Source organism: Mesoplodon densirostris, chromosome 1 (genome assembly GCF_025265405.1).
Source record: "Mesoplodon densirostris isolate mMesDen1 chromosome 1, mMesDen1 primary haplotype, whole genome shotgun sequence".
Taxonomy (NCBI): Eukaryota; Metazoa; Chordata; class Mammalia; order Artiodactyla; family Ziphiidae; genus Mesoplodon; species Mesoplodon densirostris.
In genome coordinates, this window is record NC_082661.1 from 90,715,708 (window position 1) to 90,735,538 (window position 19,831).

Below are 19,831 nucleotides of genomic sequence, written 5' to 3' on the forward strand. Positions count from 1 at the left end.
TCTATTTTTCTCAACTTTTCCATTCCTTCTGCCAAATTCCTAGTTCATACCTCAGATTTTGAGTGCTACAGCTCTAAGATCTGAGCAAAAACAAGAATGGATCCCTGCTTTCATTTTACAGAACAGGGACTTGGAACCAGAAAATAATACAGATTGTACAGAGTTTCATGTTGAGGAAATAAAGCCCCAGTCTCTTGGGGCTAAACTTTATTCACTATCTCCCTTCTCTGGCCTCTCCTCATTCTAGTCCATCCTACACTATAGAGAGCCTTAAAAGATTGTTTTCAATTAAAACAAGATTAGTGGTTTCTTGGCCATACAATTCAATGTGTGTTACAACTGAGATTCTCCAACATATACTCATAATCTAATACTTTAGCTTGATTTTTCTTCTTTTATTTTAGATTTAAACTCTCCACACTACCAAATTGGTCAAAATAATCCCTGTCTTTAGTTCTTACAGTGCTTATTGCAAGCCTCCATTTAGTGCTTGATTTGTTTAATACCTTTTCATGTTGAACCAGAAGGAACATGAGCTCAGAGTCAGGCAGACTAGGGTTTGAAATCCACGCTCACACTTACAGCGTGACTCTGCATAAGTTAACTAGCATCTCGGAACCCCGTGTCTTCATTTGAGAAATAGTATCTAACAGAGCTGTGAATTGAAGCGAGATAATGCATACTTAGTGCTGTCACTAGGCCTGGCACAGAACAACAAGGTTTTAGCAAACCTCTGGTTATGTGGTTAATAGTATTAGCATCATTCGTATTTTCCATGTGTATATTTTAAGAATTAAAAAACATATAAATACTGAAGGCTGTGATTTGTTGTTATTTAATGGAGTGAATGGTGAAAGACTAGGTAATATACTACTCTGGCTGGTTACCTTTTGAAATCTTACAGTATCATGTGAAATTAAGCCCCAAAGCTTCACTTTGTCAAATACATATTCAGCACAAGGAATGGTACTCTTGGTGTTCTATTTCTAGCAGTTCAGATACTCATCATTTTTTCCTAGGGTGCAAATGCTCTTGTCACATACACAATCATTAGTGGAGCCGATGACAGTTTCCGAATTGACCCTGAATCTGGAGATCTGATAGCTACCAAGAGGTTGGACAGGGAACGCCGTTCCAAATATTCCTTGCTGGTTCGTGCAGATGATGGTCTTCAGTCCTCAGATATGAGAATAAATATCACTGTCAGTGATGTGAATGACCACACACCCAAGTTCTCCAGGCCTGTGTACTCTTTTGACATCCCAGAAGACACTACCCCAGGTAGGTGGCATGCCCATAAGTGTATTGGCAAGGATCACCTTTGACTACAGTTATGGACTATGTTTTGGCTACTCTTAAATTGTGACTAGTTTTTACCATATGCTACTAGGTATAAATGCTGGATTTTGAAATATTTTAATTAACCATCTTCATTACAATTCCCAAACAAATTTGTAGACTTTTGAGAGCAAATGAAGTTAACCAATCATCTGATTACTAATTACAGATATTTCTGTTTCTGAAAGTATTTGTGACATGCATTGTGGATTTTTCTGGCACCCATAGTTTTGATAGCATTTTTCCACTTTAAAAATATCTGATGCTCACTTTGTTATAAAGCAGAAACTAACACACCATTGTAAAGCAATTATATTCCAATAAAGATGTTAAAAAAAAGTCTGATGTGATTATGTTGCTGTGCATAGAAAGAGCAAAGAAAAGCACATGAAAACCTGTCAATACTGGTTCTAACACTTACTAGCTGTGTGAACCAGGGCAGTGTATTCATTTCTCTTAGCTTCAGTTCATTCTTCTGTATATGGAAACAATTCCTGTTAGAATTAGGGTAAAACATATATGAGTTTGCTAACATGGGGTTTGAGGATTAGCAGATACTCAATAAATGTTAGTAAAATAGGAATCCTGAATTCCCACCTTGTCTATTTGAACATATTATGCTGTGACTGTTGAGTTTGAGTACCCAAAATCCATGTAATTGATGTGGGTATGCTTCCTTCCCACTATTGGAAATTCTTATCTAAAACTGAAATTGTATTCTGAATTACATTTGGAGTGAGTTTGGAATAAGACATATGTTTTAGAAACTCATTTGACAGAGGAGTGAAACATTTATAGAAGCCTACTTCTCACTACAGTCCCCAAGATGAGTTATGCATGTCCTTCATGTAATTCCCATTACATTTCTTTCTCGCCTTAATTCTATCAATGGTCATGATACTGACCAGGGTTCATGGCCTTCCCCAATCAATAGAAATTGACTAGAGGCCAGATAAGAAATTCAGGCTAGGCTTTATTGGGGCCCCGGCCGCAGCAGGAAGGAGCAAAAACAAGTAACAAGTTCCTTCGCTCGCTCCGCAAGCTGGTTCCTTATGTGGGGTCAGGGTAAGGGTGTGCCCAGGAGTTGGGCCAGAGGGGTGGCTTAGGTGTTCTGACCACCTGTTTGTGGCGCTGAGTGCAGGGGGCATACGCAGTACCCTGCTTTTTCTCCCAACACCCAGTCTTTGCTCCTGGCTCTTCAGAAGTGGTAGTTGGTTTTTTTTGGTCTTTTTTTATCTCTTGGTCCAGAATTTGCCCCAACTGGGCATGCACACAGTTATTTTTAGTCCCATATAGTTTCTCTATATTTGTTTTGCTTGAGGAGAGGTGTGTGCCAGCGTAAGTACTGCAGCACTGCAGCAAAGGGCCCCAGGTCCCAGCCTGTCCCCGTCATATGAGCTGTCAAGTGGTATCCCCTCAGCATAAGTTTGTATTATTGCTTGGAATCCCCAGTTCCTGACACTAGCAATGGGCCCCAATATATGCTCATTGAATTCATCAATATGTTTATGAATTGGTAGTGCCAGGTAGAAAAATAATGTCCGAAGTAGTGTTCATTCCCCAGAACATTTACATTGCAACATAAGATCTACTGGATATCTAATATGCTATACATTTTGATACTATTTGGGAATGTTGGTATTGGGTGTTAATGTAGAAATCTACAGAATGTTGTGTTCATTATATTTTCATAGTAATTCTCTAGTTAAAATACTTTACTGTAGAAATAAAATTTTTGATATCATAAGTATTCTCTTAGCAATACCCTGTCCCATTAATTTTAGATTCTTATTTTTCTGATAGGTTCTTTGGTAGCAGCTATTTTAGCTACAGATGATGACTCTGGTGTGAATGGAGAAATTACATATATTGTAAATGAAGATGATGAAGATGGCACATTTTTCCTGAATCCAGTTACCGGAGTCTTTAATTTGACTCGAATATTAGATTATGAAGCACAACAATATTATATTCTCACTGTTCGAGCTGAAGATGGTGGGGGACAATTTACTACCATTAGGGTTTATTTCAATATACTAGATGTAAATGATAACCCACCCATTTTCAGCTTGGATACATACAGCACATCTTTAATGGAGAATCTACCTCTAGGATCTACTGTTCTTGTGTTTAATGTTACTGATGCAGATGAGGGTATGTACTTTATTTTATATACTTAAACTTTATTTAAAAATATCATCAGCTTTATCTCGTATTTCTTTACTGTGTGAAGCTGTCACAAAATTGCATTTTGTAAGTATAGGTCCAAAGTTGAGGAATAGATTATAACTTAACTATAGAGGATGAAAAGATTAAGTATTTTATTAGTTAATTTCTTATTTATAACAGTTACACAGCATGCATTGTTATCATCTTATAAGCTTTTTAAACTTTATCTTTCTGTTTTTCTCCTTAACTGTATAACACTATTGCAGGTTGGCAATGTAGAAGTCATAAAACAGCTTTTTGGTAGGTTTATGTCAGATAAATAACTATTTGCTTACATATATTCTTTTAACATGAAAAGGATAAAATATGGATGCAAAAGAAAAACCAAAGTCTCAAAAATACTTAAGAATGCATGATTAGTTTTATATTTCTGACTGAAAATTGCTCAGAGTATTTTAGCAAGCTTTCATGCTTTGTCTCAAAGGACAGTCTCAGATCTCTTTAATTTATGCTATATAATCCAGTTGAGATTTTACATTAAATCTAGACTTTACAATGTTTGATTTTTGCTTGATTTTTATTTATTTATTTGAAAAACTTTATTTTAAAATAGGACTCCCTTGGTCTTTCTTCTAAGACTAACTTGTATATACAAATATTAGATAATATAGGCTCAGAGATAACATTGTATAGATTATCAGTCTTTAACTAAACTGTTTGGACAGTTAATACCTTGTTTTCCCTTCCACTGGATGCAGCTAAATGTTCGTTCAGTTGAGAAAACAAGGGACATTATTTTAAGAGGAAATGGGTCTCTAGCCCAAGGATATGCCTCGTGACATAGGCATATCAACCTTAATTTAGAATTTCCTGGTTCTTGCTGACTTAAATGATTTATGTAATCTCAGAATACCATTCTATCTCAACATTCTGCTCTATACTTAGTTTCCTTTCAGAAGTGTCCAAAATTGCCACTTAGAAAGATATGAGAGGCAAAGAGCACAGTATTTTAATTCATGAGAATGTTTTCTTTAGAATTCATTAAGTACATTTTGAAGTTTTCCCCTCTTATTTAAGCACAGTTAATATTAGACACATAAATATACCTAAAATAGAAGTGCCTATAATGTTAGTTCTAGAAATTGCTAACAATATTAGTAACAATAACTGACCATTGTCAAATACAGGTTATCCCTTGGTATCTGCAGGGGATTGGTTCCAGGACCCCTACTCGTACCAAGATCCAAGATACTCAAATCCTTTATGTAAAGTGGTGTAGTATTTGCATATAATCTATGCACATCCTCCCATATAGATTACTAGATTAGTTATAATACCTAATACAATATAAATGCTATGTAAATAGTTGCCAGTGCATGGAAAATTCAAGTTTTGCTTTTTGGAAATTTTTGAAACCTTTCTTTCCCAAACATTTTTGATCCATGGTGGTTGAATCTGTGGATGGGGAACAAGCAAATATGATGGGCCACCTGTCCTTAGTATGTACCCAGTCCTGGCCTAAGAACATTGCTCAGTCTATTTCATGTACATCAGCCCAGCTCTGTAATTGTCTACCATTAGGCTTTATACACAACTGAGGTTAATCTTTATTTTGGATGTTGATTTCTCTATTATTATTGATATAAACTTAATTAATTTACCTGATCTCTGGATATGAACTTTTTTTATTGGTTCCAACTTTTCTGTAGTGAAGAATTATCTGCCAGGTTTCACTGTGACTTATTTATTATGTATTAGAGAGAGTCCATTGTATCATAGGATTGTGTGCAGCTCTAAAGTAAGTTTAATTTATCCTCACACCTTGATGGTAGGGAACTGGGAAAATAGCAAATAAGACACTTTTTTTGTGAAAGCTGCTGGAATAATCCATGCAAACATATGCACAGAAATGTGTTAACCATTGACTTCAAGTTACTTTTTATGGATTTTTTTTTTTTGCCTTTAATTGTGTTAGGTAAAAGTTTCAAGCTACATTTTTCCATTGTTTTAGTTTAGAATACTTTTATCAGTGTAATTTCCTGTACTTTGACCTAAAATATGGGACACAGTTTCTAATCTCTCTGAATTACAAGGATCATGATAAGACTGTCCAAGGGTAACCTTCTTTGTTTAAAACTGCCAACTCAGTTATACTAAATAGTTCTCAACATATTTCACAAACAATATTATTTAGACTTTTCTAATTATCAAATTCATTTTAATGTCTGATCAAGAGTTTTCAGATGAGAGAATATTGTCATCTTAAATGAAGATATTTTATATGGAAATAAATTTAATATTTTCTGTTACTTATATCTAAATTCTCTAATTTTAACCTAAAATTTTAGATTACATACCATTTAATAAGAATAAAGCAAATATTTTACTGTGTTCACAAGATAAGTAGCACATGTATTCATCTCAAGGCTTTCATTCATACAGTTAAGAAATTATTATATTGAGGCAAAGTATTATAAAATGGAAGTTTCATGGAAATATTCTGGTTTTGATAATTATTACATTATCCTAGAAATAAATTCATAAACTCTTAAAATATTGGGGAGTTGTAGAGTCATAAAGCAATTGTAATTATTGCTGAATAAATTTACTGATATATGCTTGGTACACAGTGCAGATCATTTGACCTGTAAATGGGTTTCATATTCCAGTGACCTGATGACCTTGTTGGAACTGCTTCATAAAAGTGAATGCTATTTGCAAGAGTTCCATGTCTTACAGCTGTATGATAACTTGACAAATACTAGTTCATCATAGAAATAATTAGACAACATTTATGGATTGTGAATAAATATACACATTTCATAGCAGAGCTGCATACCTATAGTTATATGCTATATTTCCTGGAACTAAATTATTCTTAAGATTGAAATAAAAATCAACCAAAAAAAAAAAAAAAAACCCTAACACAACCACACACACACAATAAAGCTTCCAGAAAGAAAGAGTCATGTAAATAAACTACTTTCAGAACATTGAACACAAATGGTTAGAAATATGAACTTTTCTAAGCTTAAAAATCTGGTGCTGGGCTTCCCTGGTGGCGCAGTGGTTGAGAGTCCGCCTGCCGATGCAGGGGACACGAGTTCATGCCCCGGTCCGGGAAGATCCCACATGCCGCAGAGCGGCTGGTCCCGTGAGCCATGGCCACTGAGCCTACGCATCCGGAGCCTGTGCTCTGCAACGGGAGAGGCCACAACAGTGAGAGGCCCGCGTACCACAAAAAAAAAAAAAAAAAAAAAAAAAAAATCTGGTGCTATGAAAGCCCACTAAATTCAAGTCCCAACACATATGAATAAATTATAGAATGCTAAAATAATATATTTAGTGATTCATGATTGGGATATTTGATGCAAGGAGCAGAGAGAGAAGAATGGCCTGAGCTCTCTATTTTTCAGAATAATACAAAAGTTCAGGGAGAATTTTGAGTTTCAATATGCCTACATGTATTTTCTAGATGTAGAGCAAATGCCCAGAGTCACTTAGACTTGACAGGAATGAAAAGTCCTTTTCTTTACAGTAAAGTCCATATAGATGGCTTCCATGACCTGTAATTGCAACCGTAAGGTCTCAGTTCCTGAGATGAGAGCTGTTTCTTAGATGATGCTGCAATATTTTGTGCAAAACTAGTTGTATTTCTATGTTTATTTTTTCAAAGATGATGATTGTTATTGTCAGTTCATTTTTTAAGTTATCACCTGATACATTTGTCATTACGAATTTGAATATAAAACCAAATTTTTCTTTTTTCATAATTCTAGCTAAATTTTAATATTTATTACTTCCACCATCCACCTAGTCCACTAAACGTTTTTCCTAAAAAGGAGGCTGTCCTGCTGTTTACAAGGCTATAAAATCTTGGTATCATGTTCTCCTTTTGCCTCTGCAAGTTAATTGTTTACTCCAGGAAGTAGCATACACAGTGAACCAAGGGTATTCAGATCCTTGATTTAATTACTTGCATTCCAGTTGATTTATGTAGAAGTGTTAGGCCATCACTTTGTAGCCATCTGTAATTTTGTAAGTATTTTATTTCTTTTGATCTTGGGCATGAAAGGTTTTATATGCTTACATAGAGCTATATCTCTGCTTGTTGGTATTTTTATCCAGATGTCTTCATAACTTTTTTCTCAATAATAATTGTGTATGAATTTGTGCCTCAAAGAATAGTAATTTAAAAAAAAAAGAATAGGAATTAAATATTTACTGATGGAGTTAACCGTAGGAAATGCAAAAAATTTCCTTAGAGAGTAATTCTATTTAAAAATGTATTATATATATATGGGTGTATATATCTTTAAAATCAAATTGCTTTCTAAGTAATATATACATATATTGCACCAGTTGATGAAACTTTTTTTCTTTGCATCAGTTGATAGAACTTTTCTTCCCCCAAACCTGTGGAATTTTAAGTCAAAGAGTTGAAGTAGGCTGTTGACCTTGTTCTATCCAGATCTTAAGCTTCTCTTTATCTCCTGCTGGTGAATTGAGCTGTGGCCTCCGTTAGCTTTATTTATTCATATTTTTCCTGATCCTCAAACTCCTAAGTATTTGGAACTTTATAACCTCTGCTTTGTTCTCTTGTGAATTGTCTTAAATAAACTACAAAGATTAAAAGCCACAAGTCTTAAATGAGGAGAAAAATCCTACCTTTTCAAAGATCTACTCAATCCTTGTTTATCCTAGAAATTTTTGTGAATAAGCCAGTTCCCGAAAGTTATCTCCATAAATATTTTTCTCTGCATCAACATATTGACAAAATACATTAGATAAGAGACTATTAAATCACAGGAAATTAATAATTCTAACTTTTTTTTAAAAAAAGAATAATCAGACTTTACCTTGTAGAAAAAAAATCCTGTTACTCAACTAAACTTACCTTTATAAAGATTGTAATGAGTTTAAAGAAAAGGCGAAAGCAAACTCAAATATTCACAGAATCTTGAGAAAGAGTATTTTTCAAGAAATAAAAGAGGAAAAAGGTGATCAAATTGTTCTAGAAGACTTTTGACAAAGAGTGGACATGATTTCTGACACCTGAATAGTTAAAATTAACTTCAGAAATATAGGAGCTGTTTGTAAGCAGTTTATGTAACTTGACAGATTTTCCCTAGCAGAAGATCCCAGAGTATAGTATCTTTATTAAGGATGAATTATCTAGATATACAATATGTTTCTTAGAAATTCTTATCCTATGGTTGCCCAACAGCTTTATGTTAAAATATAAAAGTACACATGACATTGTGCACCAGTGAAGAAAATGCTATTCTGGGGCAGAAAATATGATTTTTCTTTCTGTTTGCACTGATTATCTGTTGTTTACCTTTAAATTATTTACTAAACTAATAGGTTGATCCATTCTTCATATCATCTTTGTTAGAAGAATCTCTGCAATCATTTTATGAAATGAGGATTTATATATAATTTTTTTTTACTTTTTATTTTATATGAGACTATAGTTGATTAACAATGTTGTGTTAGTTTCAGGTGTACAGCAAAGTGATTCAGTTATACATATACATGTATCTATTCATTTTCAAATTCTTTTCCCATTTAAGTTGTTACATAATATTGAGCAGAGCTCCCTGTGTTATACAGCAGGTCCTTGACACATGTTCCAGGGAAAGTTAGATAAAATATTCTCTAAAAATAGCCCAAAAATAGTGTGAACTTTTATATTTGGAGCCTTTTACTGATAATATTTCTTTCAAAAATTACTTTTAAAACACGGTACATACACATAATAAAATTTGAAAGATAATTATTTTCTCAAAGGCCATTAGTCAGATGCTTAATAGGAATTAAAAAGTATTTATTGGTTCTGACAAGAAATGTAAAAGTAGACTTAAAGCATCCATGACTAATGCCATACATCAGAAAATTTTATTACCCTTCTCTGAAAATTGGTGTCGGCCTCAATAAATTACTAAAGTGATAAATGTTTGGCTAGTAGTATAGTGTGACACTGTTAATGTTGAACTCTCAGGAATTATGTGACAGAAATAAGTAAATGTATAGAAAAATATCCGCTCTCTGGAATATTTTTTTCCTCTTTATTTTTGTAATTTAGCATTTCAACACCATGGTAAATAGCCCGCAGTATATAGATCATTTGTTCACCAGATTGTAAACATCTTTTCAGATCTGACGTTGACAGAAAAAGGATTATGGGTTTTGTATTACTTATAAAGAAAATTAACTGTGGCTAAATCACCTGTAAGGTGTGTTTGGAGGCATAATATATCAAATGTGCAGTTTCATGTCATGAAAATTTTGGTGCAGTTTAGTTTGCAATCAGCACATATTTCAGAAAATTTATTTTTTCCCTTCCATTTCAGGCATCAACTCCCAGTTGGCTTACAGCATTGCTTCTGGTGATAGCCTTGGGCAGTTTACAGTTGACAAGCATGGGATACTGAAAGTCCAGAAAGCTTTGGATCGGGAAAGTCAGTCCTTCTACAATCTGGTCATTCAAGTGCACGACCTGCCACAGTTTCCAGCCTCCAGATTCACAAGCACTGCTCAAGTCTCCATTATTTTGTTGGATGTAAATGATAACCCACCAACATTTCTTTCCCCTAAATTGACATACATTCCAGAAAACACACCTATTGATACCATTGTTTTCAAAGCACAAGCAAATGACCCAGACAGCGGCCCAAATAGCTATATTGAGTACAACCTACTGAACCCTTCGGGAAACAAGTTCAGTATTGGGACCATTGATGGAGAAGTGAGGCTCACTGGAGAACTGGATCGAGAAGAGGTTTCTAATTATACTCTAACAGTAGTGGCTACAGACAAAGGTCAACCATCTCTCTCTTCATCTACAGAGGTTGTAGTTATGATACTTGACATCAACGATAATAACCCTGTTTTTGCACAGGCCATGTATAAAGTGGAGATTGATGAAAATACACTTACTGGAACGGATATAATACAAGTATCTGCAACAGATGGAGATGAAGGTACAAATGGACAGGTCCGCTACAGCATTATTGATGGTAATGTCAATCAGGAATTTCGGATCGACTCAGTCACAGGTGCAATCACTGTGGCTAAGCCCTTGGATAGAGAGAAGACCCCTACTTACTTTCTAACTGTTCAGGCCACAGATCGGGGCAGCACCCCCAGAACTGATACCTCCACTGTCAGCATTGTTCTACTGGATATTAATGATTTCGTTCCCATATTTGAGCTATCTCCATATTCTGTAAATGTCCCTGAGAATTTGGGGACACTACCCAGAACAATTCTTCAGGTCAGTATATTTAAATAAAACAATCATTGTGTTCATTATAAGACTCTCATTTAATTATAATGTACATGCTTCCGCCACTCTCTTCCTCCTTCTCAACCAAAAATGCTTACTTGCAGGTATAGCAAATCTTGAAAAGGACAGTTTTATGAAAGTTATACCTAAGGACTTATTGATTTCCTTGTAGATTAAATATTGCATTTCAGTTATATTCTTTTGTGTTTACTCATGTTGCACATATTTATGCATTTGTGTATTTTTGAATTTTGTTTCACTATAACAGTAATATCTGCACATGGTAAGAAAATAAAATGATGTAAAAGTTTGAAAACTATTACAAATGTTGTTCTCCCTTCCCTCTTTACAAATCCAACTACTTGGATGAAACTACTGTTAAAATTTTTTGTGAAGCCTTCCAAAAATTCAATGTATGGCTTTTATGCCTAGTTTTGCACAAATAATGCATAGTACTCTGAACCTTTTTAATTTTTTACTTGAAACTTACAAACATGTCTTTGAAACCTTTTAATCTTGGAACATATGGCTCTACCTCATTATTTTTAATGATACACTTTATTTCATGATATACATTTTGTTAGTTTTACTCACATTCATGGTGTGTATTATTCTCTCCTATAGGTCGTGGCAAGAGATGACGATCAAGGTTCTAACAGCAAACTCTCATATGTTCTATTTGGTGGTAATGAAGACAGTGCTTTTACTCTCTCATCTAGTGGAGAGCTTCGAGTGACACAGAGTTTGGACCGTGAAACAAAGGAGCATTTTGTCTTAGTGATCACAGCTACAGATTCAGGTAAGTCTGTAATAATCTTGTTCAGCTGTGAAGAATTTCTTCATAACATAAATAAATGGAAGTATTTTTGTCTACCATTAATTTAAATATTTGTTGAAATTTACTAATTCTTGGAACTCCAGTTGTATCTACATCATTTATAGAACATATATCACTTTATGAAATTTATATGTAAGTGGTAAGAGCTTAAGCACATTACAAGCAAAGCTCTATTCCTGTAAAACAAAATGTGTCCTTGCCTGGAAGGATGCCCCAGTACCTCTGGGGGTGACTTGATGCTCTACCACTTGAGCTGTGGGGCATTGCAAATATTGGATTAGCCAAAAAGTTCTTTTAGGTTTTTTGCAGAACAAAACCCAAAAGAACTTTTTGGCCAACTCAATACTTTAGCTTTGAAAACATCCAAATTGTTCTAACAGGTCATAGAGAAAAGAGAGTGGGTCCAGAGTTTTACTTCATTAGTCCTTTAGGTTCTACAAAATTGTAAGTAGCCATAATAAGCATTTGATAAAGCCTCACAGAGCTCCAAAAAGAGCAGTGAGAGCCCCGGGTTCTCACTGAGATAGCAGTGTAATGGACTACCATGGAGAGAAAGAAAAGCAGCATACGTTAGCTTTTACTGTTTGGAAATAGTCATTATATAGCAAGTAGCATAAAATGCAATCTATTCAAAAAAGGAACATTACTGTTTACCACTACATTACTTTGCATATATTGACTCTATTCATAAGTGTTGATAACTTCTAATTAAAAACTGAAACAACTAAAAATTTGTTAAAGAACCATTATGCCTCGCAGAAAGTAGATATTGCTTAAATATTTTTTGAATGGATGAATGAACCATTGATCTACAAAAGTATCAGGGAATTATGAAACATTGTCTTTATGTAACACTCATTTATAAAAATTGTCACAACTTAGTATTTTAAGTATTGAGGAATTTAATAATGTTGGCATATTTTAAAATTTTGTTGAAGTTGTTTTAAGACAAGGCAGATTTGTTTGAACCTCAAAGAACTGACTTTTTTTGTATCTGTATATTCATGTAAATATGTGGCTCCTGCTATAGAAGAACAATTCTGAATGTTCAAATGAACTGTTTTTACTGTGGTTGAAACGTTTTTGATGAATATAATATATCAATTTTTTATATATATAACCAGTTTCGAAGTATACAATTTCATGTTACCACTTCTCATTAAAAAAGGAGATTTTAAGATTGAGTAATAATAAATGTATGTTAATTATTCAAATGATAGTGCCATTGCTTATTAATCAAGGTGGCTCTGTCTATATATTATTTGCCATTTGCTTTTGGAAGTGTAATCATCTGAGACTATTATTTCATGAAAGAAAGAACTATTCTCTATATTTTTTAATGGTTGTGAATGACCATATTACACTTCATGCAAACTATAAAATCCCAGAGAATGATGAACAGAATGTAGTGTGGTAACCACATAAAACTTAAACAAGTTGATCTGAAACATGTTTCATTATATATGTAGGTAGTGCTTCTTGGTCAGTAGGTAAGCATTTTCATGTGAAAAATGCAGTCACTGCCACATTGTTCAAATCAATCCAGTATTGATTCAAATCAATCCAAGAGTCACCTGGAGGGAAGAGAGGATGAAATGGAGTAGAAACTTGTACAGGGTCAGATATTTAGAACCAAGGTTTTATTACAAAAACACCCCAGTCTCAGCTCTCCTCTCCAGTTCCTGGATGTTTGCAGTCAATTCTAGGCATGCACAAAAACAGCCTTAGTGGAGGTCAAGTGGAGGAGGAGAAACAAGAACCAGGAGTCTGGTCGCTAAGGCATCAGTCACTATAAAACTTGCTGCACAAGATGGTGTGTCACAAGTAGGTCATCCCAGAGTGAGGAGCAGATTGTGACTATGAGAATGTAGTGCAGGGCAGGGCACAACCCACAGAAGTTCTCCATCAGAGGATTTGTACTTTGGAACATTCTAAAGTCAAAAGCCATGGTACAGAAAGAATGTAATCATTTAGACAAGAGTGCCTGTTTTCAATCAAATCATTCTGAGAATTTAAAAATCATTTTTTGTGCCTACAAAGCTAAGAGGGGATATTGTGAAGGGGAAGGGAATACTTGTTTTTTTTTTTATGCTTATTTTTTTGACATTTGGCAATCTGAGTCATGCAGTTCTTCAGGTTTTACAGATATTAACCCATTTCTGCACATTACTTTTCTTTATTATCTCAAAGACTTTGGCACTTTTATTTCCACCTTACTTACAGTAAACCCCACCTCACAGTGGTTAAATAATTTACCCAGGATTACACCTCCAAGAAGTAGAAGAGCAGGATTCAGACCCTAACATATCTGACTTCCAAGTTTAGTGTATATGAAAGTTTTAGTGTGGAGGTAAAGTAAATTTTGAAAAATATATTCATTTTCAAAATCATTTTATTTGCAAAGTAAACCCAATACTATTCTATATAATATAATATAATGATAAAAGCTTTGAATATGAATTGATCTTGATTTGAATTCTGGTTCTGTCATAATTTTCTCCATGATTCAGGCAAAAAGTATCATCTCTCTCAATCTCAGTATCTTTCTCAGTAACATGGGGATAATAGTAATTACAAAATATTTTATTACAAGGTTTAATTGATACAACATATGTTAAATTGCTAAATATGCCTACCACATCATGTATATAATAATTTAAAAAAATTGTGATCCATGCACTTTAAACATTTTAAAATTCTTAGAAATATTTGCCCTGTTCTTTACTACATAAGTATTCTTATTAGAAAATATGTGAATTGCTTTTAAAAAGCATTTTTTAAAAATTGCAGTTCATATTTTTACATTTTATACATTACTACATTAAAAATTTTTATTGTGGTATCAGATTTTTTTTCAAACTTCCAAAGAATATATTGCATAGTAAGTGAGTGCTTAACCACTTAAAAACTGTAGTTCAGCCAAATTATGGTTAAGGAAGCCTTTGTGGGCTAGCCAGCAAGCTTAACCATGACTTGTAATGCTGTTTCTCCATCAATATGACAGCACAAAATGGACATTTCATTAGGAAAAAAAGAAAGAATGAAAGAAAAAGAAAGAAGGAAGGGAGAGAGAGAGGAAGAAAGAGAAAGAAAACTTGAAATGATAGAGTTAAAATTATTCTCTTCTAATACTCATGGGTGAGTCAGCCTGTTGGGAGGAACTATCGCAAGTAGGAGGTTCGATAGAGCCTTGGTCTAAGTGAGCAGACTGCATAAGAACCAAGTCCTGGTTCCAGGGAGCTGAACTGTGTGCATTCCTGATGCCATCAGTCTCAATCCTGGGGAAAGTTGTGGATCTAGAATTCTTAATATAAGGACAAATAATGCAAGTGCAACTCTAATTTCTGTGAAAGACTCTTGCCATTAAATGAAACACGTGAAGACCAAGTGTGTGTATATTCCACCCAATATTGAGCTAGGAGAGTTAGAGTTATAGAGAGTGAAAATTCATATCATCAGTAAAATGAAAGTATCTGGAAGTTTGTCATTCAGGCCTTTAAATATGGTGCTTAGGAGCATGGTGGGAGACATAAATGAGATTCAGGGACACTGGTGCCTTGGTCACAGTATTTTGACAGTCTTGGAAATTAAAGTATTGCTTGAATTTTGCCCCAAAGCACAGATTTTTATGAGTGCTTTTTTGGGGGTTGCCTTGAAATGGACTGGTGTTTATGAGGCCACAGGAGTATAAGTATTCAATTAGGTGTCTGAAGGTCATTTCATACAGATCACATGTAAAGCAATCAGAAACTGTGAAGTAAGTTGACTAGATGCTTTTACAATTATTAAAACTCATATATGACCATAATTTTATAGTCAATTTTTTTGCATACTTTTGGCATCATCGATATCCACTTGTATGGAAGAATGCGAGAGTTTCAGCTATTGGGCTTCAGAATCTGCAGTTTAATCCTATACTCCAGGAATGAAGTCTCTAACACAGGATTTAGAATACTTATTCACTGCTATGATTTAAAAGTCAAATTAGTAGATGACATGAGAAAATTCAGAAAAATATGGCAGCTTTTTAATCCCAGATGCGATGTTATTCTCAAATTCGCAGTGTTCTAAGAACCAGGGAAATATCCGTGTTCTAAAGAAGGAAAAAAATTTGACAGTTTTATTCCTTAGCTCACAAATCACTTTTGCTTTGCTCTTTTAAAATTCTTACCTGATGGCAGCCCAAAGATGGGTCAACTTTGGCAATATGGCAGTGATTGAAGCAGCAGCTTACTTTTATCAGCAGATCTCTAAATCTTTGAATATTTTTGGAGAAAATACTAGCATTCCACTATCATCATATTTTTATTTACTGACTGCATGGCTATAGAGTAGGACATCTGGAAACTCTCTGACTACTCCTGTCTACTGCTTAAAATGAGCTGCAACCACGCTATCCTATGTGTGTGGGACCGACTGTTACAATGTTAAGTAATAATACTAGGACAGAGTATAATAATTCTACCTCATTGTTTTTCCTATAGGATTTACTTACTAAAGATTAACTTAATGACTGCAACTCAAAGGTGATATTTTGTTTATCTGCTGTAATGAAAAGTATGGATATTCTGCCTTCAGTCTGTATTACTCATTGTTACTTCTTCTAGAAATGTGTACCAAGTGGAAACTCCTAGGAGGTTGAGGCTTCACCTAGGTGTAGTCATGCAGGACCTGCAGAGAACCCAGCTCTCCGTGGTTCCTTCTAAGAGGGGAGCTGGCTCTAAAGCAGTTAATGTCCTTAACATGGTTTGGCATTCTGTTCCCAAGGACCCTTCCTTACAAAAGTTTTCTTTACCATTTTCTCATAAGTGCAATAAATAAAAGAATATGTTTTAAATATAGTAAGTAGCAGGGAATTATCAGGGAACCCAGAGCAGTATACTTTCAAAAATTAATTCTAAGAATTAATTACAAAATGGAAGTATATCCTAAAGGTAAATACATAACTTTATAGTTAAAAAGAGGCTCAAATCCCACCTCCGCCACTTTCTAGGTACATGACCTTGAAGAAGTTACCATTGTGTTCATATCTATAGAATAGAAACAGTAATTCCTATGTGAAAAACATATTGGAAGGAATAAATATGGAAATGACTTATTTTAGCTATTAATATTAGTCAACATACTTGCTGGACATCTTAAGCTCAGTAAGGCCAAGTAAAATTTTTTGACTTCTGTCCACCCTAATCTCCATAAATTGTTCTCTGTCCCTGATTTCACAGTTGCTAAGGGCAAATCTTGTTATCACTCTTCATTCCTCTTTCTCTGTACTCCACATTCAACAGGTCCATTGACAAGTAGACTCTGCCTCAAAAAATGTCCTGAATTTATCCACTTTTCTTCATTTCCACTACCACCACTTTAGTCTAAGCCAGGGCTAATGTGAGAGCTTCCTAATTGCATTTCTTCCAACAGTACCTTCTCCAACAAGCAACTAATGAACCTTAAAACTATAACTTAAATCGTCGTGCCCTGTTGCTTACTTAGACGCAAGAGGGAAGAGATATGGGAACATATGTATATGTATAACTGATTCACTTTGTTGTAAAGCAGAAACTAACACACCATTGTAAAGCAACAATACTCCAATAAAGATGTTAAAAACAAAAACAAAAAACCCTTCAATGATTTCCAAGAAGAAAAACTATATTTCTTACCATTGACCACATGGCATTAAATGACCTGACCTCTGCCCACCTATTTTATCATGTGCCACCATTGGCCATTGTCACCTCCTGACTCTGTGTTCAGTATCTTCATGTTGGTTTGGCTGAAATTGGCCAATGCAGGAGTATTTACACCACAGAAGTCAGCAAACTTACAAATCAGGTGACTTGCTTCTGGAGAGCAGTTGCTAAACATTTATTGCAAATTGCCAGTGCCAGTTAACCTGGCCCCTTTATAAAGGCTAACCTTTTCCTGCCCTTGGCCCTTTGCATTTGCACTTGTTTTCCATTCATGTCTTGGTCATTTTTTCATTACCTCTAGGTAAAATGTCAACTTCTCAGAGAGGACTTATCTGACTACCAATCTATGGTCCCACTTCCCATCTCTCCAGTGTCTCTATCAATTTAGCTTGTTGTGATTTCTTCTTAACACTAGTTGATATCTAAAATTATATGCTCATATAGAATATAATTTATCTGAGTATGTATAGTTTGTTTACCCCATTAATAGCTGCCATCCTTCCAGTAGCATGTAAGCTTACTAAGTCTTGTTCAAAACTGAATTCCCAGAAACACTTTGAACAGAACCTGTCACATAGCACATGCTTGATAATATTTATTGAATGAATGAATGACTTAATGAGTGAAAAGTGATGATAATTAGTTATCAGTTAATCACCATCCTGTTATTTTAATATGTAACTATTATTTCACATTTATTTGCCATACTTATATTTATTTTGTTATTATGTATTTAATCGCTTGCAGATTTTTCAAAGGACCTACCAGAAGGAAAAGTGCCAATATTTTTTAACTCACGACTGAAATTCCAGAAGTTTTTGCTACATTGTCTGTGCTCATTCAAATTGACCCCTGCTTTGAAAAGCAGTGCAAGTGTTTTAAGGCTGTGTGGTGTTTAGTGTGATACGATAAATTGCAGTCATATGTAAGGACCCGCTGAAGCATTTTATGGCTTTAATTCACTTTCACATGCTTAAAATACTGCTTGAGCTATATTCTTATGACTCTCCCCTGAACCTTCCGTCTCTTATTCAATTCTGTTATCTTGTAGTTGTTTCTAGGTAGGTCTTATCTCTACTTTGTGCTGTGCTGCCTACCTTTTCTTAATCTGGTTCACTAACTCAAAATCTGCATAAACAGACACTGTGCTTTTGAAACATTTCAGCATTTGGCGATTCTCTTAAATCTGGGCTTCCCAAAGCAAAAAAGTGTGAGCCTTCCGTATCTCCTAAATACCCAACACCTATTTAGCTACAAAAAAATATATCCTATATGTGGTATTTGGCTTCACATAGCTTAATACTAAAGGCCTATGATTCTTCACATTAATGTAATATGAAAACATTTGCTTGTTTTGAGTTTTGTTATGAAGATTTTGGTATTTAGACAAGCTATTCTAACAGATATGTATCTATATATGTAATTTTCCAGGTCTCTTAGAATTTTTTTTAACCTTCCATGATCTTCTGCCCTCACCAGTAAATTCAGAGTCTGTGAGCCATTAAAATTTGCTAGTACTCTTGCAAGGAACTGAATTATATACAAGAAAGCAGTAAAACAAAATGATGTGATAATAAGGGGTTATTGCAGTTGTAACACAGTGTGTAATATGGAAGGATTTTAAAATAGAACTAGAAATGAAAAAAATCTAAACTAGAAAAATCTGAATTAAGATGATAATTTCATAGCCAGTAGACTTCTTGGAGATGAGCCAGTCCATTTCCTTTATTTTTGAGAAACAGAACTGAGGCCTGTGATAATTCAGCAGTTTGCCAGAGCTTTGCACACCCAGAGAGTGGCAGAGTCGGGAGCAATATCCAGGACTTCTACTTTTCCACCGAGTTCTTGCTCACTTATACTGTATCCAAAAAATCAGGATCTTATGACTGTCTGCAAAACGTAGATTTCCAAAAACGCGATCTTAAGAAAACTTTTGTTCTTTGCATCTTCTATGCTATTCATTGTACTCTAATGAACAAAACGTTCTACGGTTATTTTTCTTTTTCCGAGTACATAAATAAATGTTTCAAAATATTTTAAGTGAAGTCAAATCTATTGGAATCAGTAATTTCAATAGTGATTGTTTGAAAATGAGCTTCAATTTAGGCACTGTTCAAATTAAATTGCTAAGTAGGAGAAGATATAAAAAATTCATTAGACTTTACAGGTAGAAGATGATAATATTGCCAAATATCCCTGCCAATTGTCATTTTGTATGTATTAAAACCAAACTATGATGGTAATTTAATAGACCTTATGAGTGAATTATGATTAGAGTCAGTGAGACTCATATGCTTCTATGGGCTGTATTGATGTGTAAAAAGCATCTGGACAATGTTTTGTCAGAAAATATTTATGGAGCAGTCTCTCCCAGGTTTTCTTCTAGGAACTGCAGATACAGCGGTGGAAAAAATGACAGTCTCTGTCTTCACAGAAGTTACATTCTAGTCAGAAAGATAGACAAAATATAATATGTAGGCCTAGAGTTATATGAGATGCTATGAAGTT

The 19,831-nt window shown here is 34.4% G+C and overlaps 1 protein-coding gene across 1 annotated transcript in view; it reads left to right on the forward strand.

The window, feature by feature from the left end:
• Positions 1-19,831, forward strand: part of FAT4 (FAT atypical cadherin 4) — a 175,259-nt gene that overhangs the window by 82,632 nt on the left and 72,796 nt on the right. The window contains exons 3-6 of the mRNA XM_060105751.1: positions 1,020-1,281; positions 3,142-3,492; positions 9,864-10,786; positions 11,423-11,597. Of these exons, the coding sequence (XP_059961734.1) occupies positions 1,020-1,281; positions 3,142-3,492; positions 9,864-10,786; positions 11,423-11,597 (1,711 nt within the window). The remainder of the gene's footprint in view (positions 1-1,019; positions 1,282-3,141; positions 3,493-9,863; positions 10,787-11,422; positions 11,598-19,831) is intronic.